The 26,489-nt window shown below is 45.9% G+C and overlaps 2 protein-coding genes across 2 annotated transcripts in view; one reads left to right on the forward strand and one right to left on the reverse strand.

Annotated features, from left to right (window-relative positions):
* LOC147463566 (putative LRR receptor-like serine/threonine-protein kinase At1g06840) overlaps window positions 1-26,489 on the forward strand; it is a 54,535-nt gene that overhangs the window by 14,864 nt on the left and 13,182 nt on the right. Inside the window, exons 9-13 of the mRNA XM_086489610.1 lie at window positions 25,632-25,700; window positions 25,778-25,843; window positions 25,944-26,015; window positions 26,098-26,187; window positions 26,270-26,350. Of these exons, the coding sequence (XP_086345736.1) occupies window positions 25,632-25,700; window positions 25,778-25,843; window positions 25,944-26,015; window positions 26,098-26,187; window positions 26,270-26,350 (378 nt within the window). The remainder of the gene's footprint in view (window positions 1-25,631; window positions 25,701-25,777; window positions 25,844-25,943; window positions 26,016-26,097; window positions 26,188-26,269; window positions 26,351-26,489) is intronic.
* The window catches only part of LOC147463567 (trihelix transcription factor ENAP2-like), a 32,462-nt gene that overhangs the window by 1,673 nt on the left and 4,300 nt on the right, over window positions 1-26,489 (reverse strand). The window lies entirely within an intron of this gene.

Raw genomic sequence — 26,489 nt, forward strand, 5'->3', positions numbered from 1 at the left:
ACTATTGGCCAAGCTATATGCATCTATACTTGCACATGAGTTGAGTAGATGGGCAGAGAAAGAGGGTGTACGAGCTTCAGGACAGGCTGGATTCAGGAGGGGATTCTCTAGATATCTTCACGCTTAGAGCGATCATTGAGGAGGGCAGATGGGAGAAGGATCTATTGTAGCTTTGTGGATTTCCGCAAAGCCTTTGACACAGTCTCGAGAGCCAGGTTGATACCGCGACTACATGACTTGGGAGTCCCACAAGAGCTTGTATGGGGTATCATGGCACTTGTGGGGAGTACAGACAGCAGAGGGTCTTTCAAACCCTATTCACTCTACTATTGGGGTGAAGCAGAGATACCCATGTCACATGCTTCGGCACCCCAAGTCGGGAATCCAACACGACACACGAAAGAATCCTTTAAAATGCTTCAAAACTTTAAAATCACGGTTCAGTTTTGATCGACACGGCCCGGTGTAGTTCCGTACCCACAGAGATTGGCCCCAAAGACTGGTGCCCCTTTCGGTATTTCTTTTTATATTAATGTTGAGCGAAGTACAACACCCGAAGGGGTTCTTTGCTCTCAAACTCTGCGTCCAGATGCTCTATAGAGTGAGGCCCCTAAGGGTCCTTTTATCATAGTTACCCGGACCGGGGAGTCAGAATGCAATGACGAGGTAGTCTTTGAGTAGCTTTATACCGCAAACCGTCTGTCTCGGGGGAGTGCTTAGCGGCATTATTCGTTGTGTCTTCATATGTGAGCATTTGTGTTGCATTATGATGCGCCAACCAATGAATATTCCTAATTGGATGAGATTGCATGGGTATGTAATTTTAGTGCATCGAGACACCCGTTAGAGATCAACGCGGTCTGGGTGTGATGGCCAATTTTACTACACCAGAATATCAAGAGCTCTGATCTGGAATGAGAATATACTACTTATTGAATGAGATTTTTATGGGAAGCCAACGACCCAGGATATCAAATCTTCACTTTGGAATTGAACACTGATTGTCCCTCGGAATGACCCTCGGAAATTTTTTAGCTAACTTGAGTTGTTTTGCAGATATGATGTAATCGCGGACGAATACTTTCTTTCAAGAAGGAAGGATGTCACCAACTACTCACATGTCAAGCCAATGAAGAACCGAGCCAACTTGTAGATCCCGGTCGAGGGGCCTAAACCCTAGAAGAAGAACCAGAAGAAGTTTTACTAACTTACAAAGTGTTGCCGAGTGGCCTAAGTTTAAAAGAGGTTCCCACCAACTTATGGGACCCCGTCCGATGGGGCCAAGTGACCCAACGACAATAAAAGCAAAGCAGGACCCACTTACACACACACAGAAGACACGTAAAAGATGCAGTTGTACAAATGATCCCGAAATTTTTGTTGATTTGCTAACGTGGCAAACTATATGGACTTTCACGATTTACACTGCTGACGTGGCGGGTGTACGGATATCCGTGAAACGTGCTGGCAGCTTTTGGGCATCAGTTTTTGGACCAGATGCTTTTAGGCTTGTAAGCTTTTCATGGAAACTTCTTTTGAAGGACCAAAGGCCTTTAAATATGTGCAAAGGGCTCATACTCTGGCACTCTTTTGGGTGAAGGTGCAGAGCACATGTACCGGCATTGTGAAGAGTTCAAGCAATATAAAGAAATACCAAAAGGGGCACCAGCTTTTGGGGCCACTGCTCTCTTGGGGTGGAATTCCGCCACTCCCTGTCTCCTATGTCGTGCATCTCTTCCAATTCAGTGTTATTTGAAGTGCTTACAGTTGTTCAGTTTGTTTTTTCCCGTTGGAATGTGGTGCCTGTCCCCGTTACAGTCAAGAGATCAACACCTATTCTTACATATGGACAAGAGATATTGGAGTATGTAAACTCTTATACATATTCAGTGGACCTACTTTCTCTATGAGAGGTGTCACAGAGGCAAGATTGATGAGGGGATATGAAGCATTAGAAGGACGAGAGAGGATATGTTCAGAAGTGCAGTTTTAAGAGCCACGCACTAAGCTGTGGCTATTTGACACATTGGTCACTTCCACCATGCTTTATGGAGTGCACATATGGGGGACTAGCCTAGATCATCATAGTAGCTCAGGGCGCACATATGATGGATGAAGATCCATGGAGAGACCACTTGTATCCATGCTCTCCAAGCTTATCCGGGTGAAAACCTCAGTGCTACATGAGACTATCAGAGGTGAGATGAGTGCACCACCAATTGTAGTGGAGGCTCTTGCTAGATCAATGTCTTTGATTCATAGCACATGGGAGCTACCACGTGACAGATATGCACGACTAGCGCTGGAGTCATTGCGACAACTGGCCAGTGAGGATGATACTTCATGTTGGTTTGCACAGATGTCATCTTGGTTTGAGCAGGCTGCCCCCTTTTCAATATTCCCTGAATGCACCATCCCTCACCCTCACACATTCAGAGATTAGCAAGATTATCAAACATGATCTCATTCAACTGGATACTAAGACGACTTGGCTGTCCTTCACACATGAGTTGGAGACGAAGATGGCTTTTCATTGAGACCATTTTCTTCGCACGACAAATGATGGGTTTATCTCACGCCCCGAGTATATGGACACCCACCTATCTCATGGTATCAGATGTGCTATTGGTCAGCTATGCATCTCATCTCACCAGTTGGAGATAGAGACTAGTCCATACAAAGGTATACCCCCAGAGGAGAGATTGTCACAAAGTGATGACGTGGCATGTCCATCGGGATGAATTCCAATAGATGAAGCACCAAACGTGGGGCTCGAAACCCTACAAGACAAAAGCTTGAACCCTGAAGGGGACTTTCGTAAAAAGCGCTGACATGTTGATGTGGCATATCGTACGGATGCTGACATGGCACAGCTGTACAGATTTTTGCGTTTTGCACTGTTGGTGCCACGTGGTAGGCTGTACGGATTTCCACAAATTGCGTTGGCTGCTTTTGGGAGTCTCCAACGCTAGCTTTTAAGGACCAGAGCTTTTGGGTGAAAGTGCTTTTGGACTAATTTCTATTGGGGCTCTGCTTTTGGGCATCCCTTGTAAAGTTTATAAGAGCCCTTGGGGCCTCACTCTACAGAGCCTCTGGACGCAGAGTCTCAAAGCAAAGGACCCTCTATCACAAAAATACGGAAGCGTAAACTGACGTTTAATTGCACTTCAAAAACTCAAGAGAATTAGAGGGAGCGAGAAAACTTGACACTTCATTGGGGACCAGAAGATGGGCTGGTCCCCCCCCCATAAAGAGAATATCTTTATTACTAAGGGAGAATCTTTACAAGCACAGGAACGGGGCATACGTCCGTCCTCTATTCTTTCTTCTGTTCTGTTCTGACTACTGACTGAGAAAGTGTTTCCACTTTCTTACTGCTTAGGGGATTTCCCCTCTTCTGCGAGACTGGTTGGAAGCTCTCGAAAAGAGAGTCTATCTTCCGAAACAGCTCATCGGAAGCTCTCACAGAGGAGAGTCCATCTTCCGTTATGTGTTGCCTTCATGCTCATTCCTTCATGCATCGAACGCAAAAGAGAAAACAAGCAAAATGCACACGCACATGCTTGCTGTAATTTTCTGTACATAACCTGAAATTCTTACCTATGCACACCCCTACGCCGAAACAGAGGTCTTCTTCGCGATGGAATCGCGCCAAACTTGGTGTAGACTTAGGATAAGGAAAGAGGAGAGAATTTCTATGGCTGATTTGCTGAAAACAGCCCTAATCGAGGTGATTAGGGGCTGAAAACAGGGAATTACAGCAGCCGCACTCTGCTAAGAGAGCGTCTACGGCAGCTTCTCGCGATGAAACTTCACCAGAAGGTGTCTATGACTGTGAGATCCCTTGTTTTTGACAATGGGAGCACAAGGCTACCACATATGTCGCAAGGGGCTGCTCTCAAGCTTCAATGGAGGGCTCCACCGCGTAGAGCACGCTCACATTAGGGGGGGTAGGTGCACTGCCAGCCCTGAAAATGGGGGGAGGGGGGGCTCCTAAATAGCCATCAGGGAGAGGGGGCGCTAGGAAGAGAGAGAGGGTGAGAGTGAGAGTGAGAGAGAGTGAGTTTGCATTGGTAAGTGTGCCACTTGGCACACTTACTTTAAAAACTTAAAAACCATTCAACTTTTGACTTTAAAAACTTCTAGCTCATTAATTAAAAATGTGCAACTAACTAACAACTGCTACCAATGATTCTTTTATGAGAACACCAAAGGTCTGTCGGCGCAATGCCGCACCGGCACTGCACCGCCTTTCCCTGTTCACACTTGTCCGGCCGCCCGCCCGGGCATGGACCGTTAAATTTAATTTAACGAAACTTACCCTAAGGCTTTATTAGCTTTATTAGCCTTAGGGTCACTGTTCTAAGGACCCCATCTCATTCATGTGCTTGTACTGACGCGCGTATTTTTCCTGAGCCTAAAATCTGAGGCTACTGCTTACCCCTTTTTGAAGACCCGATTTCCCAATCACTAGGGCTTCAGGGTAATTTCTGCTAAGGTCCCTCTGAGGTGTTCTAGCCCGCATTTATGCTCACCTGAGGCCTTGGAACTGCTAGGTCTATTCTGGTGTGCACACAACTAATTAGATAATTCTTTTCTCGTAAATAAATTAATTATTTACAAAGTCTGACTTAGTTACATCCCTCTTGGTTCTAAACAGTTGACCTCAACTGTAGAGCGCCAACATAACTGTGCAAGATGTCAGGGTAGTCCTTGAGATCGGACTCACTCATCCACTTTGCATCTAAAGAAGTGTAATTCTTGAACTTGACTAAATACTTTCGATGTAGACTCCCCGACTTGAGTTGTCTCTCCGAGTGGTGTATTATCTGTTCAGGTTGAAGGATTTCCTCAGTCTCTTCGACTTCTGGAGGATCTTCTTGTACGGGCGCCACTGGAGGAGGTCCAACATATGGTCGAAGGAGACTGACATGAAAAGCATTATGGATTCGCCAATTATAAGGTAAATCCAATCTGAAAGTCACATCATTGACTTTATCTGTAATTTTGAAAGGGCCGTAAAATCTATGGGAAAGTTTGACAACTTTCCCTTTGCCGACCCGCTTTTTCAATCTAGCTTTCTCAAACCGAAGAAGGACATATTGTCCTTTTTCAAGATTGAGATTCCTTCTGTGCTTGTCTGCTTTTCTCTTCTGTTGCTCTTGAGTTCGAAGAATCGCTTGCTTTACTTGTTGATGGGCAATATCAATATTGTGCACAAATTCATCTGCGGCGAAGATGTTTTCTTTGGTCACCATAATAGGAAGTAAGAGTGGCTTCCCATAAATAATTTCGAAAGGGGCTTTACCAGTTGAGGAATGTATGGTATTATTATACGCAAACTCAACTATTGGTAAGTACTGTTCCCATTCGGATTGTCGTTCCGAAACATAGCACTTAAGATCTAAAACAGTGGCATTAGCGATTTCGCTTTGACCATCTGTTTGAGGATGATAAGCTGATGAAAAATCAAGCTTAGTTCCCAAGTTTTCAAACAATGCCTGCCAAAATAGACTAGTCATGCGGGAATCTCTATCGCTGACAATAGTCTTTGGCAATCCATGGTGTTTAAAAATCTGAGCTAGAAATATTCTAGCCATGTGATCAGCTTTGATCGTCTTCTTTACTGGAAGAAAATGGGCTTGCTTACTGAATCTGTCTACGATAGTCCAGATTGCATCATTTCCATTCTTGGATCGAGGAAGATCCGTAATAAAATCCATGGCAATACTTTCCCATGGCTTGTTAGGCACAGGCTGAAGCTTGCCATAAACTTTATGTCTGTCATATTTCACTTTTTGGCATACTAAACACTCACGTACATGTTTTTCAATGTCCGCACGGAGTGTTGGCCAAAAGAAATACCTTTCGAGGGCACTAGTGGTGGAAGCAATTCCCCGATGCCCGGCATAAGGAGAATTATGTGCTTCATCCATCACCTTTTGTCGTAAAGGCTGAGCTATGCATATTGCTTGTTGACGATAGAGTGTATTATCCCTGATAGAATAAGGTGGCTTTGAGTGACCAGCTTGAAGATCTGTCCAAATTGTGGCGAAGTCTGGATCTTGAGGATACATCTCGCTGAGAGATTCTAGTTCCTCATGATAAATTGTTGTTAGTGCATTGATCTTTGGACGCCTAGAGAGAGCATCTGCAACTGCACTCTTTGTTCCAGAAGTGTGTAAAATCTGAAAATGAAACATTGAAAGAAAGTTGGCCCATCTCATCTGCTTTTCTGATAACTTTCTCTGTGTGAGAAAGTAGCAAAGACTTTGATGATCTGTCTTGATAATAAAATCAGCTCCTAATAGATAGTGTTTCCAAATGGAAAGAGCATGAATTACTGCCATTAGCTCTTTTTCGTATATGGAGGCATGCAACTCTGCATCTTTAAGGCGCCGACTTTCATAGGCTATCGCGTGACCCTCTTGATTCAAAACTACTCCTACACAATCTCCAGATGCATCGCAGTATACCTCGAAAGCTTTGCGAAGATCAGGGACGGTAAGAACGGGTCCGTGACTGAGTAGATACTTAAGCTTTTCGAAAGCTTGTTTTTGTCCAGACCCCCAATGGAATGGAATCCGCTTCTTTGTCAGGTCATGGAGGGGACCTGCTATCGCGGCAAAAGCTCGAATGAAACGCCGATAATAAGAACAGAGGCCAAGGAAACTTCGTACATCATGTACTGTAGTTGGCGTAGGCCATTCTACAACTGCTTGAATCTTTTCAGGGTCCATTCTCACCTGGTTGTGAGATACTATATGGCCCAAATAATGGATTTCTTTTAAAAAGAACTCACCTTTTCTTAGCATTCACAAATAATTTGTGTTTGCGTAATTCTTCAAACACTAAGGCGAGATGCTTATAGTGTTCGTCTTCTGTCTCTGAGAAGATTAAGACGTCATCAAAGACAACGCCTGTAAAACTTCTATATGAGTGGAAGATTCTATCCATCATTCTGTTGAATGTAGCTGGTGCATTAGTGAGTCCAAAAGACATCACTAAGAATTCATACAACCCGAAGGTTGTTCTAAATGAAGTCTTATGCACATCCTGAGGAGCTATGCGGATTTGATGATAACCGCTCTTCAAGTCTATACGACTAAAGACACTGGCTCCTTGTAACTTATCAAGAATGTCGTCAATCCGAGGGATTGGAAATCGATTCTTGATTGTGATCTTGTTTAGAGATCTATAGTCTATGCACATGCGGAATGTGCCATCCTTTTTCTGTACTAGCAAGACAGGTGAACAATATGGAGAAGTACTAGGCCTTATTAAGCCCTTCTCCAAAAGTTCGTTAACCTGCTTGAGAATTTCCTCTTGCTGCATTAGACTAACTCGATAAGGGGGCTGATTTGGAGGAGAACTTCCTGCGATCAAATCAATGGTATGATCCTCAGGTCGCGAAGGTGGGAGTTCATTTGGAAGTTCATCTGCAAAACAATCTTTATATCTTTCTATTAACTTAAGTCTTTTTTGCTCTAAAGAGGAAGAAAGTTGTGAAACAGACACATCTCTCTCTCTTGCAAAAATCAAGTACGCTGAAACACACTTTTTCATTTCTTTCTTGATGGCAATGTGGTTGGCGATAGGAATAAGCCAATCACGTGCATCTCCAAGTACAAGATACTCCTTTCCTTTATGAGCAAAAGATAAGGTTTTCTGAACATAGTCAGGAATGGGATGCATCTTGTAGTCCCAAGGCATTCCCAAGATAACATCGCATCCTTCAAGTGAAGCTAGTAAGAAAGACTCTTGATCCTTGTAGCCGTCGACCTTTAGATTCAACTTCCCTATGATTGGAGTAGAGTTTGAGTTCTGCCCTTTGAAAGCAGATTGCGCTTGAATAGAGACTCCAAAACAATTGGGCTGCAAGTTCAGGTCGTCAGCTAGCTTGGTAGAGATGAAGTCTGTACTACCAGGGTCAAACAAAATAAGAGCCCGCTGGTTGTTGATACTACCCCATGCTTTGAGAAGAGCTCTTTCTTTTCCATCCTTGGTTGTATTTCCCTGTACATCTGGGACTGCATTGGAAGAGGGTGGTTGTGGAGGTTTGGTTGGACAGTCACCCTTCATATGACCAACTTGTCCGCACTTGAAGCATCTTCCTTCACTAATGTAGGTTCGCAACTCAGCAGGAGAGAGATATCTCCCTTTCTTGGACTGATTTGGCTTTGCTTCTGCTTCGGAGGCGGTTCTTTTCTTCTTTTGAGAAGAAGTAGAAGAGGTAGGTTGCTCATGGAGAGCCTTCTGCTTGGCATGGTAAGTGCTTTGCTCCATCTTCCTTGGAGTACCCTTGTCATGTATTCCATCAGCTATGCGGGCTGATTCCATAAGTATCTGCAAGTTACCTCGAGGGTAAAGCTTCATAGCCTTTTGCAAGGCTTCATGCAAACCTGCTTCAAACTTGCGCATCTTCTCCGAATCGTCAATCTTCTTGAATGGAGTGACTTTCAAGAGAACGTCCCAAAACCTATCCACATAGCGTGGAACAGTTTCGTTCTCTGACTGTGAAAGTCGATCCCATTCTTTCTTTACCTCTTCCTCATAGTCTGGAGGAAGGAACTGTGCGTAGAACTCCTTCTTGAAAGCGGTCCAATCTTGGGGTTTGCGATCTTCCAGGATAAGGGTTAACCACCAATTGCTGGCGGTGCCTTTCAGGTACAAACTAACATGGCGAAGCTTCGATCTTTCTTTAAAATTCCCTTCAGCAAATGCAACTTCAAATTGGCGGATGAAAGCCAAAGCTTTGTCATTATCACGCCGTCCATTGTAGGTGTCGAATTTCACATCTTTATCTCCCGACTTGAATGTTTTCTGCCTGTGGTGCTTCTTCTTATGGTGCTCCTTCTTTCGATGCTTAGACTCCTTGGGGACAGGAGTCCTTTCCCTTGAATGTACTTCTTCCTGCGACGGATCGTCGAGAAACATGTCTTTCGGAGAAACTATGTCTTCCAGATCCTTCATGAAAGAGAACTGAGGGGAATCAGGGGGATCCTGCTCTTGAACTTTTGGATTAAACCGCACATGACGTTCTCAAGATTTCTTCTGCCTCTCGTGCATGCGGGAAGTTCCAATCAAAGGATCTTTTCTTGGTTGTGGCGCCTTTGGGTTCTGCGGAATTTCTCCCGACCCCATCGGCATTTTCTCCTTCCCTTTTTCAAGAGTATGGAGAATCTATTGGACTTCTGGATGGGAGAGAGCTTTCTGCAACTCTTCCACCTGCTGTTGAAGGAGAGAGAACTCTATCTCGTGTCCTCCCATTTCTGCAGTCTGCCAAGAGTCGTCAATCCCTTCAGGAAGAGAGAGAGGACCTTCAGGAAGAGAGAGAGGACCTTGCTCTGATACCACTGTCACAAAAATACGGAAACGTAAACTGACGTTTAATTGCACTTCAAAAACTCAAGAGAATTAGAAGGAGCGAGAAAACTTGACACTTCATTGGGGACCAGAAGATGGGCTGGTCCCCCCCCCATAAAGAGAATATCTTTATTACTAAGGGAGAATCTTTACAAGCACAGGAATGGGGCATACGCCCGTCCTCTATTCTTTCTTCTGTTCTGTTCTGACTACTGACTGAGAAAGTGTTTCCACTTTCTTACTGCTTAGGGGATTTCCCCTCTTCTGCGAGACTAGTTGGAAGCTCTCGAAAAGAGAGTCTATCTTCCGAAACAGCTCATCGGAAGCTCTCACAGAGGAGAGTCCATCTTCCGTTATGTGTTGCCTTCATGCTCATTCCTTCATGAATCGAACGCAAAAGAGAAAACAAGCAAAATGCACACGCACATGCTTGCTGTAATTTTCTGTACATAACCTGAAATTCTTACCTGTGCACACCCCTACGCCGAAACAGAGGTCTTCTTCGCGATGGAATCGCGCCAAACTTGGTGTAGACTTAGGATAAGGAAAGAGAAGAGAATTTCTATGGCTGATTTGCTGAAAACAGCCCTAATCGAGGTGATTAGGGGCTGAAAACAGGGAATTACAGCAGCCGCACTCTGCTAAGAGAGCGTCTACGGCAACTTCTCGCGATGAAACTTCACCAAAAGGTGTCTATGACTGTGAGATCCCTTGTTCTTGACAATGGGAGCACAAGGCTACCACATATGTCGCAAGGGGCTGCTCTCAAGCTTCAATGGAGGGCTCCACCGCGTAGAGCACGCTCACATTAGGGGGGGTAGGTGCACTGCCAGCCCTGAAAATGGGGGGAGGGGGGGCTCCTAAATAGCCATCAGGGAGAGGGGGCGCTAGGAAGAGAGAGAGGGTGAGAGTGAGAGTGAGAGAGAGTTAGTTTGCATTGGTAAGTGTGCCACTTGGCACACTTACTTTAAAAACTTAAAAACCATTCAACTTTTGACTTTAAAAACTTCTAGCTCATTAATTAAAAATGTGCAACTAACTAACAACTGCTACCAATGATTCTTTTATGAGAACACCAAAGGTCTGTCGGCGCAATGCCGCACCGGCACTGCACCGCCTTTCCCTGTTCACACTTGTCCGGCCGCCCGCCCGGGCACGGACCGTTAAATTTAATTTAACAAAACTTACCCTAAGGCTTTATTAGCTTTATTAGCCTTAGGGTCACTGTTCTAAGGACCCCATCTCATTCATGTGCTTGTACTGACGCGCGTATTTTTCCTGAGCCTAAAATCTGAGGCTACTGCTTACCCCTTTCTGAAGACCCGATTTCCCAATCACTAGGGCTTCAAGGTAATTTCTGCTAAGGTCCCTCTGAGGTGTTCTAGCCCGCATTTATGCTCACCTGAGGCCTTGGAACTGCTAGGTCTATTCTGGTGTGCACACAACTAATTAGATAATTCTTTTCTCGTAAATAAATTAATTATTTACAAAGTCTGACTTAGTTACACCCTCGGGCATATTTATCCGGAACGCGGAACGGGAACGGCTACGGGCCTCCCTGCGGAACGGGGGAACGGCAAGGGGTCCGGAATGGGAACAGCACAGAACGGGAGGCATAAAAAACACCCAAATAATGAATTTTTTAGCATTATGTGTTTGAATACAAGTAGTACTAGAGTCCTTTGACTCTTATACCCACAAAAAACACGATTTGAAGACCATTCAACCTTATTATGACTTGATTGTGATGTGTGGCGCCGTTGTTGTGTACATGCAATGTACACAACACACAATGCCTATACACAATAACATGCAAGTACAGATTAGAGCTCTCAAATAATTGCAAGGGGTAGAAGAAGAGGCCATGGATTATCACAGAGAGAGAGAGAGAGAGAGAGAGAGAGAGAGAGAGAGCTTGATTCTTGAGGGCTTGAGAGAGAGGCTTGACTCCTTGAGAGCTTGAGAGAGTGGCTTCACTCCTTGAGACCAAGGGAGAGAGAGCTTGAGGGAAAGCCCAAGGGAGAGAGAGCTTGAGGGTAGAGCTTGAGAGCAAGGGAGAGAGAGCTTGAGAGCAAGGGAAAGAGAGAGCCTTGAGGCTTGTTGCAATTGTGAAGGAAAGGGGTGAGGGGCGAGCATTTTATAAGGGTTGCCAAGAAACAAAACCCCCCAGAATCTGCCCCTTTGTGACCATTGGAGCTTGGGGAAATCTGCCCATTTTTTGCCGTTCCACCCCGTTCCAATCCAAACGTTCCGGTACCAGCTTGTCATCCGGAACGCCCTGCCGTTCCGGGACGTTCCTTGCAACTCTGACCAACCGAAAAGTCGTTCCGACGTTCCAAACCCATGGGAACACGTTCCCTAATAATTATGCCCTCGGGAGTTGTACCTTGTTGTGATCAATAAATAAAGAAATACGCCAATCTTTGGGGCCAATGCTTGTGGGCGCGGAACTCTACCGTGCCTTGTCAACTCTCTCTCTCTCTCTCTCTCTCTCTCTCTATGTGTGTGTGTTAAAGTTCATTGAATTTTGAAGTTTCTATTCGTGTGTTGCTGTTGATTTCTCGCTTGGAGTGTCCAAGCCTACAAAGATTATGCCAGGTTTGCTAGAGAGCCAGAGACAAAGGAGTACTATATCTGCCAATGCACAACATACTATGAGATTCACGGGCGTTTTCTTGCTTATTCAACGAGGGCTTTGGCCCCTTATCCCGCATCATGGCTTACTATGATCACAATGCCGAGGTCTCTTCTTGTTGGAGATTTGTAGGCTCAGAGAGACCTACACATAGAGGATCCATACAGAGCCAGATCACTACTTTTTACAGAGGGTGTCACAAAAAATACGGAAGCGTAAACTGACGTTTAATTGCACTTCAAATACTCAAGAGAATTAGAGAGAGAGAGAAAGCTTGACACTTCATTGGGGACCAGAAGATGGGCTGGTCCCCCCCCATAAAGAGAATATCTTTATTACTAAGGGAGAATCTTTACAAGCACGGAAACGGAGCGAAAGCCCGTCCTCTATTCTTTCTTGGCCTTTTTTTGCTTCTGACTGAGAGAGTAGAAGAACTGCTCTCTTACTACTGAGAGGATCTATCCTCTTCTGCGAGATTTTCGGAAGCTCTCGTAGAGGAGAGTCTACCTTCCACAAAACTCATCGGAAGCTCTCACGAATGAGGGTCTATCTTCCGCTAATTGTGCCACTTTGGCCGTAATCATTCCTGCAACAATTAACCAACCACAGAAACATGCAAAACACACACACACACGCTTGCTGTAATTTTCTGCACATAACCAGAAATTGTTACCTGAGCGCGTTCCAATGCCAAAATGGAGGTCCTTTTCGCGATGGAAATGCTCCAAACTTGGTGTATGTGTAGAGTAGGTAGTAGGGAATGAGATTCTATTAAGACTTTGCTGAAATTCACCCTAATACAAGTGATTAGGGGCTGAAAATAGGGAATTTGCAGCAGCTATACAAGGGAGAAAGAGAGCTTTCTACTACTTTACGCGATGAAACTTCTCCCAAAGCTGCAAGCAACCATGAGAGGCCTTGTTCTAGGTGATGGGTGCTCAGAGGCTCCACATACACCACAAGGTGCTGCTCTCAAGCTTCAATGGAGAGCTTCACTGCGTAGAGGATGGTCAACTTGGGGGGGGGGGGGGTAGTACACTGCCAACCTAGCAAGAGGGGGAGGGGCTGCTCTCTTATAGCCTCCCAGAAGAGGGGGCGCTAGCATGAAGAGAGAGAGAGAGAGAGAGAGAGAGAGAGAGAGAGAGAGAGAGAGAGAGATTGCATGGGAAAGTGTGCCAAGTGGCACATTTACTTTAAAATTTAAAAACCATTCAACTTTTGACTTTAAAAATCCTACGCTAGTTAATGAAATGTGCAATTAAGTGCACAACTACACACATAGATGCAAGCGCATTGCCGTGCCAGCAATGCTCTGGCATTACCTGTTCGCACTTGTCCGGCCCTTTGGTCCAGCGCAAATCATTCAAGAATACTTTTAACTAACTTATCCTAAGGCCATAAAATAATCAGGCCTTAAGGTTAACAGTCTAAGGACCCCATCTCATTCCTGTGCTTGCACTAGCGCGCGTAATTTTCTGAGCCTGAAATCTGAGGCTACTATCTACCCCTTCATTGAAGACCCGATTTTCCAATCGCTAGGGCTTCAGGGTATTTTCTGCTAGGGTCTCCCTGAGGTGCACTGGCCCAAACTTGGGCGCACCTGAGGCCCCAGAATTGCTAAATCTATTTTGATGTGCACACAACTAATTAGATAATTATTTTCTCGTAAATAAATTAATTATTTACAAAGTCTGACTTAGTTACAGAGGGACTACTTGAGATGGCCCACCACACGTTACCTAGTCACACCCTCATCGGGGCAACCTATGGGACCACACCAAAGATGACAGCATGGAATTGTAAATAGTCCCTTCGTCTTGATGTAGGAGCATTTGAGGATAGCTTTATGGGGAGAGACATCATCTTTTATTCGAGACACACCACGCACCGGGACAGCTTATGCCACATGTGAATGGATATAGGTGGGAGAGCTTGCGAGCAAAGACGAAATCCGAGCACACGGACAGTGGGTGGGTCAGGAGAAGTAGGAGTTCTATTTAGAGAGGAGTTAGAACCGCTTGTGCACATTGTTCGGAGAGATGATCAGGCCAAATACATGTGGGTGAGATTGAGAGCTAAGACAGACAGATTCTTGTACATTGCTATATGTTACTTTGCCCCCAACACATCAATGTATGCCGCACCTAGAGAACAATCCCCTTTCTCTACATTAGATGAAGAATGGGAGTTTTCTAGAGATGGTGACATCATTCTCTTCGGGGACTTTAATGCCCGCACGAGAAACCATCAGACATTTTTTTATGATACCTCAGATGAGATATTGAGAGAGCTAGATACCAAGGATATGGGGCTTGACAGACGCTCACAAGAGATATCTGATGGAAATGGGGGCCTCACATGGATTGGCCATACTTAATGGCCTACAACAATTTCCCGTAGCAGCTGGGCTTACTTGCTTCCCACATAGGCATGGGGCCAGCACAATGGACTATGTCATGGCACAACCAAGCTTCATCCCCTACATCAGGATTTCACAATAGGACCCATACTAGTGGATGTAGCAGTGGATCATGCTCTTTTGACACTTTGAGTCTCCTTTCAATACAGTACAACTCAGGTGTCAGGAAGGAGAACACCTACCCGCTTCACCAGAGACCGACTTTGTTTAACGAGAGGAGATCTATGATTGTCTATGTACAGCAGCCAGGCCAAGACTCTCACTCGAGGAGATCACCACTTTACTGACGGAGACATTCCATGAGGCGGCAGCAAAGGCATACCCACACACTCAGCCTGATCAGAGACACCATCCTGGGAGCATGCCTCAGGACAATTGGTATGACGAGGAGTGTAGAGAGACGAGAGCACAACTTCAGAGCGATCTTCTCCTAGGGGTCATCAATCACAGATAGATAGCCTTCAGGCCCCTTGTGCGACTGAAGAAGCGAGCATTCCTAGCTCAGATAGTGCGAGACTTATACCAATTGTTCTTCAGTAGAGACTCAGAACAGGCATGGCGTCTCTTGCATGAGCACTCCCATCCCCCACCGATTACTTCCCTTGATGTCTGGGGTCAATATGCAACATCCTTATATACGGTCCCTGGACAGACACCCCTGCCAGATCCTCCTAAGCCATGCCCATCTATGAGTACCTTCTTTACCAATGAGATGGTAAAGACGACCACTGACAGGATCAGGATAAGGAGGGCATATGATCATGATGGTCTAGTAGCAAAACACTTTATACATGCGAGAGATATGCTGACAGAGGTTCTTGTAGTTCTGTTCGATGGTGTCATGTGTGAGGTCTACCTGAGACTTCAAGATTGTCTACTATTGTGCCTATCTTGAAAGCAGGTGATCCTACAGAGCGTGGAAACTACCATACTATTATGATTGGACACACATTGGCACGGTAGTATGCATCTATCCCTGAGCAGCAATTGAGCATATGGTAGAGAGAGGACATACGGGCAACGGGACAGCCCGGTTTCAAGAGAGGCTTCTCCACTCTTGACCATGTTCTGACACTCGGAGCCATCATTGAGGAGGGTAGGGCACTTGGGAAATAGATTTATTGTAGCTTTGTGGATTTCCACAAAGCATTTGACATGGTGCCCAGCGCTAGATTGATGTGCACACTACACGAGATGGGATCATGGCTCTGCACAGATAGTGGTGGGACATGTACGCACTCTGAAAGGGATATCTGGTTTAGTGCACTCCACTATTCAAGTGAAACAAGGTTGTCTATTGTCCTCCAAATTCCAATCTATTTCGTATGTATATAGAGGTTTTTGATTACATTGACAGAGGGTGACAGGTCACAAAGGTGCCCAGCTGACAGGGACATGGATTTCATTGTTGTTATATGTTGATGATATTGTGCTCATCTCGGACTCACTGGAGGGTATGCAACGACATTTGGATGCATTACATAGCTTTGCGGAGAATAGTGGATTGTCTATAAACCTTGGTAAAACCACGGTTATGGTGTTTAACACCACACCGTAGTGGATCAGGAGATCAGCACCTACATTCATTTATGGTCATGAGATTGTGGCGTACACAGATACATACACTTATCTTGGGGTAGCCTTCACTCGGCCAAGGTTTTCTTTGAAGAGGGCAGTAGAGACTAGAATGACCAAAGTGTATGCGGCCTTGGGAGGATTGGAGAGGATGTGTTTGCAGGTTCGGTTCCAAAAAACCCCGAACAAAGCTCTAGAATGACCAAAGTGTATGCGGCCTTGGGAGGATTGGAGAGGATGTGTTTGCCTTGGGAGGATTGGAGAGGATGTGTTTGCAGGTTCGGTTCCAAAAAACCCCGAACAAAGCTCTAGTTGTTTGATACCTTGGTAGTTTCAACTATGCTCTATGGGGTTCAAGTTTGGGGACCCTCTGTGGGTCAGGATGGGTGGAGAGGTATGGTGTCACAAGACGGGCACCACGTGCCAATAGAAAAGAACAGACTGAACAAACTTTTAGCACTTCAATAACAACTGAACTGAAAAAGAGAGAGAGCACACGCGACACGGAGTGGCGGAATTCCACCCCAGAGAGTATTGGCCCCAAACCTTGGCACCCCTTTCAGTATTTCTTTATATTACTTGAACTCTGTACAATGCCGGTACTCGCGCTCTACACCTTCTCATTGAAGCGTGCCAAAGACTGAGCCCTCTGCACTTATTTAAAAGGCCCTTGGCCTGAAAAGCAATTACATTGAAAAGCTTCAAACTCAAAAGCAACTGGTCAAACAGTGCCAAAAGCTGCAAGCGCGTTTTGCGGAAATCCATATAGTTGCCATGTCATCAGCGTTAAATGCGGAAATCCGTACAATTGCCACGTTAGCATGCCAACGTGAATCCGGGATTTCGTACAGCTTTGCCACGTCATCAGCTCCCCACGCAATTCTTCTTCTGCTTCTTCTAGGGTTTAGGCACCTCTGTCAGGATCTGCAAGTCTGCTCCGTTCTTCAGCGGCTTGACACGTAAGCAATTTGTGACATAGCCCCTTCTTGAAAGAAAGTAATCGTCCACAATAACAGCATATCTACAAAACAACTCAAGTTAGCTAAAAAATTTCCGAGGGACATTCTGAGGGACAATCAAATTGCTCTTTTTGTTAAGGAGTTGGCTTCTCCTTCGGCTCTTTTGATCAAGGAGTTGGCTTCTTTCTTGATATTCCAGCGTAGTAAAATTAGCAATCACATCCAGACCGCATTGATCTTCCACGTGTGTCTTGATACACTAAAATTACATACCCAGGCAATCTCATCCGATTAGGAATATTCAGTGGTTGGCACATCACAATGCAACACAAATGCTCATATATGCATATTACAAGACATAGAAACATAAAGTCGCCGATGAACACCCCTCCCGCATAACCTAACAAGGTCCGGTCTGAGAGATATTCAACGACTCCCTCATCACTCCTCCTGCATAACCTAAAAAGGTCCGGGCCGGGAGATATAGAGGCCTTTTACAACCAAACGCCCCCAGACCGCAATCTGCTTCGTTTGAAGGTGCTGAGAGTAACCACTGTTCTTAATACTCTTCCCGCATAACCATCCAAGTTCGGGCCGGGAGTTCAAGCATACAACAAAACGCTCCCCAGACCGCGTCGTTCCGAGGTTCAAACAATACCAAAACAACATTTCTCACTACTCGACCCGGGAGTAAAATCCATAGTAACAGGGAATGGCGGTTTTCAGGTCTTCGTTCCCCGTTCCCATTCCAAGTTCCCGTTCCGAATCCCCGTTCCGTGTTTCAAACGTGAGTACCCGTAACAGGGAATGGCATTTTGTTCCGCATTCTTGTTCCGCGTTCCCGTTCCGTTTTCCCGTTCCTGGTAACTATGGTAAAATCACCAATCATTGAAATCAGTATTAAAACCAGAGTCAAACATTTCAAATCGGCACCAAGACAAGTTCAAAACAGATACTATTCATTTCAAACAAATTTTCAAACAATATTGTTCAAAAGTATCTAGCTATAAAAAACAACTAGAGAATTCATTCAAGGTTTTGTTCCCACAACCGAACTTTGAGGACGACTGGCTTGTCTTTCTGCATCATGGTGATGGTTCGGTTCCGAACCTGGAGAGTCGCATCATTCTTGTCATGCCAAGCCCAAGAGAACGTCGCAATTGCCCAACTTCATAATGTAGAAAACAGTTTTCCATGATAATCTTGTTGGATAGTCACTGGAAGAGCACCAATGAGCGGTACCACTTGCCCCATGGCTAGCTCAGCTTCAATTTCTCCACCCTCTGTATCATAATCAAAGTGCATCTGCTTCAAGAATTCTGAATGGATGAAGTTCTTTGTAGCTCCAAGGTCAAAGAAAATAAGGGCTTTGAAGCCATTGACTTTGCCATATGCTCGGCACAATTCATTTGTACTCTCAAGGCGTATGCCATAGATATCAGGAACTAGTCCAATAGCGGGTCTAGCTCTCTTAGCTGGAGGTGGCATTGGGGTTCTGTCGACCGTTGGTGGGGGCGTCGGCTCCGCTGGTCTATCAGTGCGATGGGGACAACTAGAATGGTTATGCCCTGTTTGAAAGCATCCAAAGCATCGGCCTTCTTGTACTAAGGTGTCTCGTTGTTGAGGCGTCAAACGAGGCCTTTGCGGTTGATTTTCATGAGACTCTCGAGAATTTGTTTGTTGTTGCCGAGACTTGTGAATCGTGATTAGTGGCCGGAGGTTCTTCTGTGGTAAACTCTAGCTTTCCCTTCATCAGTTTGTAGCCGGCCGCCGCAGCATGGTCCATAAGCTCTTGCATGGGGGAGACTTGCTTGGAGAGACAATATTCCTACAATGGTGATGGTAGTCCAATGGTGTATCGCTCGCATTGGGCCTCCAAGGGAACGATCCTAAAGAAGGACACCGGAAGGTACACGTCAAGAAACCTTTGATTATAGTCGTCCATGGTTTCGGTGGCAAACATTTTCAAGTTGCCCCACTCTGCCAAAATCCGGACTTCAAACATAGAAGTCATGCGTGCAAAAACTGCCTTGAAAGCTTGCCCAAGTCCTTGGAGCATGCGGTTGTGTCGCGATTGAACTCCACCATTGCATAGCATTATCTTTCAGAAATCCTGCTGCTCGAGAAATCTTGGATTCTTTTGTATAGTTCCCCAAAGCATAGATGTTGTCGAATTGCTACAGGAACTGCAATGCTTTCTTCCGATCTTTCACCACGGAAAAAGTGAAAAATTTGACTGTCGTGCCGCCATCCTAGAAATCTTTGGGTTGATTATGCACATATCCCAAGTATGGATAATAAGGGTATCCATATGGGCTCCAACCATTGTAGCCCGGTGGCGGTGGAGAGGGGGGAGGTGGGGGCAAAGGCGGTTGCACTAGATCAAGGTCAAATGGCTGCACCATATTCCTGAAGACTGCCCCGATTGGAACAGACGATTTGGGAAGGTTGCCGGTTGGAAGCCCTTGTACTTTCTGGTGTTGGAGGAGGAGGTACCACCTGAGACATCAGAGGGGGTAACATGTAATCCAAAAATTGTTGAAAACTTTGCAGCATCCGAAGATTCTACTGAGGATGCCGCAAAAGAATGTCGTGAAGCTCGTCGAGAAGAAACTGCAAATATTCTGTTGCATCCATGAATGCCATGTCTTGGGTTCTTTATGGCTTATGCCCTGTAAGACAGAGCGGTGAAGACGGGAGCGCGCCCGATGCACGATGAAGGGCGTCCGGGGTAGGGACCCGAACAAGGTCAAATGGCTGCACCATATTCCTGAAGACTGCCCCAATTGGAACAGACGATTTGGGAAGGTTGCCGGTTGGAAGCCCTTGTACTTTCTGGTGTTGGAGGAGGAGGTACCACCTGAGACATCAGAGGGGGTAACATGTAATCCAAAAATTGTTGAAAACTTTGCAACATCCGAAGATTCTACTGAGGATGCCGCAAAAGAATGTCGTAAAGCTCGTCGAGAAGAAACTGCAAATATTCTGTTGCATCCATGAATGCCATGTCTTAGGTTCTTTATGGCTTATGCCCTGTAAGACAGAGCGGTGAAGACGGGAGCGCGCCCGATGCACGATGAAGGGCGTCCGGGGTAGGGACCCGAAGATACTTCAAATAAAACACTAGTAGCCTCTGGTTTGCTCTGTTTGCTCTTTTGTAGGACCGGTATGCTTTCAGGAAAGCACACGCCTGATGCTCTGATACCACTGTCACAAGACGGGCACCACCTGCCAATAGAAAAGAGCAGACTAAACCGACTTTTAGCACTTCAATAACAACTGAACTAAAAGAGAGAGAGAGCACACGCGACACGGAGTGGCGGAATTCCACCCCAGAGATTGGTCCCAAACCTTGGCGCCCCTTTCAGTATTTCTTTATATTACTTGAACTTAGTACAATGCCTGTACTCGCGCTCTGCACCTTCTCACTGAAGCGTGCCAAAGACTGAGCCCTCTACACTTATTTAAAGGCCCTTGGCCTAAAAAGCAGTTACAGTGAAAAGCTTCAAACTCAAAAGCAACTGGTCAAAAAGTGCCAAAAGCTGCCAGCGCGTTTTGTGGAAATCCATACAATTGCCGCATCATCAACGTAAATCCGCACAACTGCCACGTCGACACTGTCAACGGAAATTGCGAAAATCTGTACAACTGCCACGTCAGCATGCCAACGTGAAATCCGGGATTCCGTACAGCTTTGCCACATCATTAGCTCCCCACGCAATTCTTCTTATGCTTCTTCTAGGGTTTAGGCCCCTCGGCCAGGATCTGCAAGTTAGCTCCATTCTTCAGTGGCTTGACACGTCAGCAATTTGTGACATATGGAGAGGCCCTCGGTATCTATGATCTCTCGTCTGCTTAGAGCCAAGGCATGCATGCCGCATGAGATCATTAGAGCGGAGTTAGCAGCCCCCCCCCAATGGAGATAGAGGTGCTTACCAAATCAGTCTCCTTTATGCACATCTTATGGGATACTACCAGAGACTGATATACCAGATTGGCCCTTAAGTCCTCCAGATAATTAGCTTTACAAGGCCGACATAGGAGTTGGGCACAAAGATGGCTTTCTATAAAGAGCATCTTCTCCGACTCACAAGGGATGGGTTTGTGATTCGACCCGGCTATATGGATACACATCTATCTCATGAGTTACGGTGTGCCATTGGTCAGGTACGGACATCTTCACACCAGCTTGAGATTGAGACTGGTAGATTCAAAGGGATACCAGCATCCAGCAGTGTATGCCGCCTATGCCATACAAAGCCAAAGATGGAGATGCATTATATATGTCAGTACACTGTTCCAGCGAGTGGCACTTCTAGATTCAGTTTTAGCATCTCTTTTTTGTTGGTATCAAATTCAGCAGTTTGTAAGGTCTCATAGATCATTTTGGCCTTTTGAAGACGTTAATATATCATTTCAATTCATTTCCTCTCTCTCTCTCTCTCTCTCTCTCTCTCTCTCTCTCTCTCTCTCTCTCTCTCTCTCTCTCTCTCTCTCTCTCTCTCTCTCTCTCTCTCTCTCTCTCTCTCTTTCTCTTTTTTTTTTTGTGGAAAAATCAGGGCTGTATATTTCTGAGTACAAGATAATCCCTAGCGGATGCCAAAATAGCCTATCACGTGGGGTGTACAAGCTGAATGTAAGGTTGAGAGCCACTATAGTGACAACTCGACTAGAATAATCTCATGGTGGTCTGTATGATGAGTGGAGGAGGAACCACTGAGGAGGCGCATAATGCCATGTAATCTGTCCACTTGTAAGTGTGAAGAAGAGTGGAGATCTTGCCCAACGCCGAAGGAAATCAAATCGACGAGCCTCGGCTGCTCTAGATGTACCTGAGGAAGAATCCCACTGCCAAATCAGGGTGTGAATGATGTCCAGCCAAATGGCAGTGAGGATATCCGGAAGGAGCTGAGGTGCCACACTGAGAATATGAAGACAACGAGCTCTCCAAACATTCCAGAGTGCAATGCTAGTGATGACTAAGAAGATTTCATCACGTGTCTGAGGATCCCCCTGCCAAGCAATCTGTGGTAATATAGCCAAAGTCCCTCGTCGGTAACCAATCGTGGTAAGCATAAGAGCTGGATCTGTGTCTGAGCCCTCGTAGAAAAGATGCGGTCCGGGCATCGGCATCAACCAGGAAACAGATCCCCAAGTGAGAAATCCATGCTGAACACCAGCTCTGGTAAGTAAAAAGCAAACTGCTAGCCAAACTGCATGAGAAGACGAGCATGACCAAAGGCAGTGCGCAGGTGACTCAGGTAGACGCAAAGAATAGCGAGTACATAACGGATCGTGACCCATAGAAGCTAACCAAGTCCCAATTGGAAGTCCTGCATGTGCAGTCATCCAGAGGAAAAAGGAAATACGACGAGCCACATGTAAATCCCAAATGGCTGACCAAAATTGCCGTAGATAGGCATGTGAGAGACCTGAATGTAACCAGAAACGCATACGAGTGGGCTGCTCTGGGTGCTGTCTCATCAATGCGAATCTTCCAATTCTGACTGTATACTCAAAGAATGATACATGTGCGCCGGTGGGGTTAGAGTGAGGCCAATGCCACTCTCCTGGGTCCCAATAAAGCTGAGATAGGGCACGACCCTCCCACACCCAAAGCCTCCAAAGTGCAGCATCAGCGGAAGCGAAACGGGGGTCAACACAACGACGCTTCCCGCGGGAGCCAACTACTCATATGGCCTCCCAGCGAGCATCGGGGTAGACAAGGCACGGAGAAGTAGTAGCATATGTCAGCCTAGCATGCATCCCCGAAGAGTAGTCAGTATCAACTGTGAATAGCATAGTGTCGAAACGAACTAATAAGAGAGTGCTCTGAGAAAAGAGGCCTTCCAAGCCACAATGTGGAGGCATCTGAACTGTGCCTCGCATGACTGCGTCCCAGTGTGAAGGAATGGCGGAGCCAATCTCAAGCAGTCTGTCTGATACCCCGCGACCAATGTCATAATGTTCTGCCACAAAATCTGCATCCAGCATACGTGTCTCATGAAACAACCGCATAGAGGCAGCAGGGCCAGTGTCCCAAGTAGCCCAGTCAATGTGAGTCCTCTCTCCAAGCTGACGGGGTGGATTAACCGAAGAATCAAGAACTGCATCATTCCAAATGAGAGGCTGGCGCTCAATCTTCTCACGGCATGAGGGAGGTGAGCGTTTGATAGCGCGTCGCATGGATACCCAAATCTGAAGGAGCGATCGCAGGAAGGGTGAGAGAGTGCTGGTGCACAAGGGGGCATCCGTAAAGAGAAAACGATACCCTGTTTGCCAAGTATGGCCATCTCTAGTGCCGAGGCGCGGAGTCGCTGTGGAAAGAGCGGCTTGAAGAAGCATCTTCCAAGGTTCTTGGCCAGGAAAAAGACCCCGAACAATAAGCTTGGTAAGAAGGGCGCGGCTCTGTAATTCTGGATCAATAATGCCAAGGCCCCCTCTGATCTAGGACGAATAATCGTGGACCAGCGAACTCGAGCACGAGTATCAGTAGTCCCATCTGTGCCACTCCATAAAAAGTTCCGCACAAGTCTGCGTAGCTGAGCTATCACACCAGAATGTAGCATCCAACAGGAGGTCGTATACCATACTGTAGCCAGAATGACCTGGTTGGCGACCAATGCACGGCCAGCCAACGACAGATGACGTGAAGACCAATGACAGCTTCCTGCGAATAGACTATAGCACAGGTGCAAACTGCTGCTGTGAGGAAACGTCAAATCCAACCTGAAAGCCCAGATATCTGCATGTCTGACCTGGCTGTGCCGCTATAGCCATGTGAAACCATCAGTTACCCCCCAAGTAGGTATGTCATCATTGCCAACCAATAACCCATAGGATTTATGCCAGTTGATGCGTGCACCACTGGCAATGCAAAAAACCTCTAGGGCTCCCCGCATGGCATCAAGAGCTGCTAGCAAATAGCGCAACATCAGCATAGTGTCATCAGCAAACTCCTGATCGATAAGGTCCGAAGCTGAAGGTATTGGCATGGTCAAGCCTCTCTCTCTCTCTCTCTCTCTCTCTCTCTCTCTCTCTCTCTCTCTCTCTCTCTCTCTCTCTCTCTCTCTCTCTCTCTCTCTCTCTCTCTCTCTCTCTCTCTCTCCGCATTGCTCTATGGAGTTCAGATATGGGGCCTTCATTGGACCATCACAGGAGGTAGGGTAGCACTGACCGATGGGGAGACATGGAGAAGCCTCTAGTCTCTATGATCTCACGGCTTATTAGAGCCAAGGCTTCAGTACCACTTGACATTATTGGAGTAGAGCTAGCTACCTCCCCACTAGTGGTTTAGGCGTTTACTAGATCAGTCTCCTTTTTACATTGCTTGTGGGACCTCCCCAGAGACAGATATGCCCGCCTAGCACTTGAGTCCTCTCAACAGTTAGGTTTGCAGGGAGACACAGCATGCTGATATGGGGAGATGACATCATGGTTTCAGGTACATGGGTTCAGCATGAACAGATTTCCCCCCTTCTAGTACTCATTGGACGCACCCTCTTTGACTCTTAACACAGTCCGAGATCACCCAGATTCCGCCAATACCTGATTCCGCCAGATACTAGGACTTGGAAGCAGCCGGCTCAGGAGTTGGGCACGAAGATGACTTTCTATAGAGAGCATCTTCTCCAGCTTCCTGAGGATGGTTTTGTGATGAGGCCCAGATACATGGACACCCACTTATCTCATGAGATACGATGTGCTATTGGCTAGATATGCACATCTTCACACCAGCTTTGGATCGAGACTGGTAGATACAGCGGAGCAGCAAAGGCCAAGACATGTCCCCTATGTCACATGGAGCCTGAGACAAAATTGCACTAAACATGCCACTGCCCAGTTTACTATGAGATACGAGGCCGCTTTCACTGACTGTTCAGAGAGGGCTTTGGACCACACTCTAGAGTCTTGGGGTATGAGGAGGACCAAGGATGTCTGGGTCTGTTTTTGCTCGAGCTGCGAAGACATAGAGAGAGCCTGATGAAAGGAGAGGCTAGCCAGTCTCAGAGACAGATCACAGACTTCTTTAGAGAGTTAACATTGGGCAGCTAGAGGTGCAGCTACCATAGCAGACCTCACATTCTCCTCACACCAGAGGCACGTTGATCGATCGAGCAACCAAGCTAGGGAGATCTAGACGCCCACGACTACGAGGTCTACACGGAGGCTGCATCAGAGGATTCGGATCACTTTGGCCCGACATGCACGACACCCGGTCAGACTATTGACCATGGAGGAGATTGATGAGATTCGCCAACGACCGATGATGAATCTTTTATGATTTAGCTCTTTTGAGGATTGTACATCCTGCTCATCTTGTATCAGCTCTCACCCATTCTATTCCCACACGCACACCCACATTGTGTTGTATTAGCCCCTAGTCACTACTTTCACCCGCCCCCCCGCCCCCCCCCCCCCCCACCCCCCACTCATATCCTACACAATTCCAGCTAGCTACTTAGTTCACATCTAGCAATTAAGATTTTGGTTTTTCACTTTACTTTATTTTATTTTTATACCCAGACATTGTATTAGATCCACTAAGATTGTATCATTTTGGTCTCCTAGGTCATTTTGGCCTTTTAGAAACGTTTAATATAACATTCCATTTCATTTCATTTCTCTCTCATTCATAACAAACGTTGCTTTCAAGCTGACCTTTTGTTCCATGCAGAAGTATGAGAAATTGTAACCTTCACGGAGGACTTCCTGATTTCAGCCGCTTGTCAAATCTCCAATACTTGTATGTCATATGCAACTGTTTTCCCTTAATTATAGCTATCAATATCTTGCATTTTCTGGCTAAGAGTCTTCTTGCAGAGACTTGAGTCTAAATCAACTAGAGGGAAAAATACCATCCAAATTTCCTACTGAATTGACTGCACTGTAAGGTCTTTTTTTTCCATATAAGTAAACCATGCTGACAAAAGCTACCCATGCTTTCTTGAAAGTCTTGTACTTGAGTATCTCTCTCTTTCAATCCCAGCGATTTGTCGTCCAACCTACTCAATGGTAGCATACCTGATGTTTTGGGCAACCTTTCAAAGTTACAACTTCTGTAAGATTTATGTGATACTTAAAAGCTCAAAGCATCGTCACAATCATTCCTCATCGACTTTATATAGCTAAATCATTTCCAGGTCTTTAAAAGACAACAAGCTTTCTGGCCCTATACCACCTTGTTTTGGTACAGGAGCATACTTCACTTCCTCAAATGGAGAGCTCATTTTGTGAGTACATCTTGTCTTTACCAGTGCCATATCTTTTCCTAATATTGCTAGCTTGAATCCCCATCTTGATGATGGTGAGCAGGGACTTGCAGAAAAACTCGTTGTCATCAGTTCCCACCAACTTGACAAATGCTGTTAAATTTCGGCCAAATCTCTTCGTCTGGTAAGTTTTCAACGAAACCTCACTCAAGAATTAAAACAAACCCCTCTCTACATCTTTACAACGATGATCTGCAGAGATTTGGTGTTCAATAACATAGGTCAGCATCACAAGGGACTAGCAAACCAACCATGAAACAAGT

The sequence above is a fragment of the Adiantum capillus-veneris genome, chromosome 2 (assembly GCF_014529385.1).
Source record: "Adiantum capillus-veneris isolate H3 chromosome 2, ASM1452938v2, whole genome shotgun sequence".
Taxonomy (NCBI): domain Eukaryota; kingdom Viridiplantae; phylum Streptophyta; class Polypodiopsida; order Polypodiales; family Pteridaceae; genus Adiantum; species Adiantum capillus-veneris.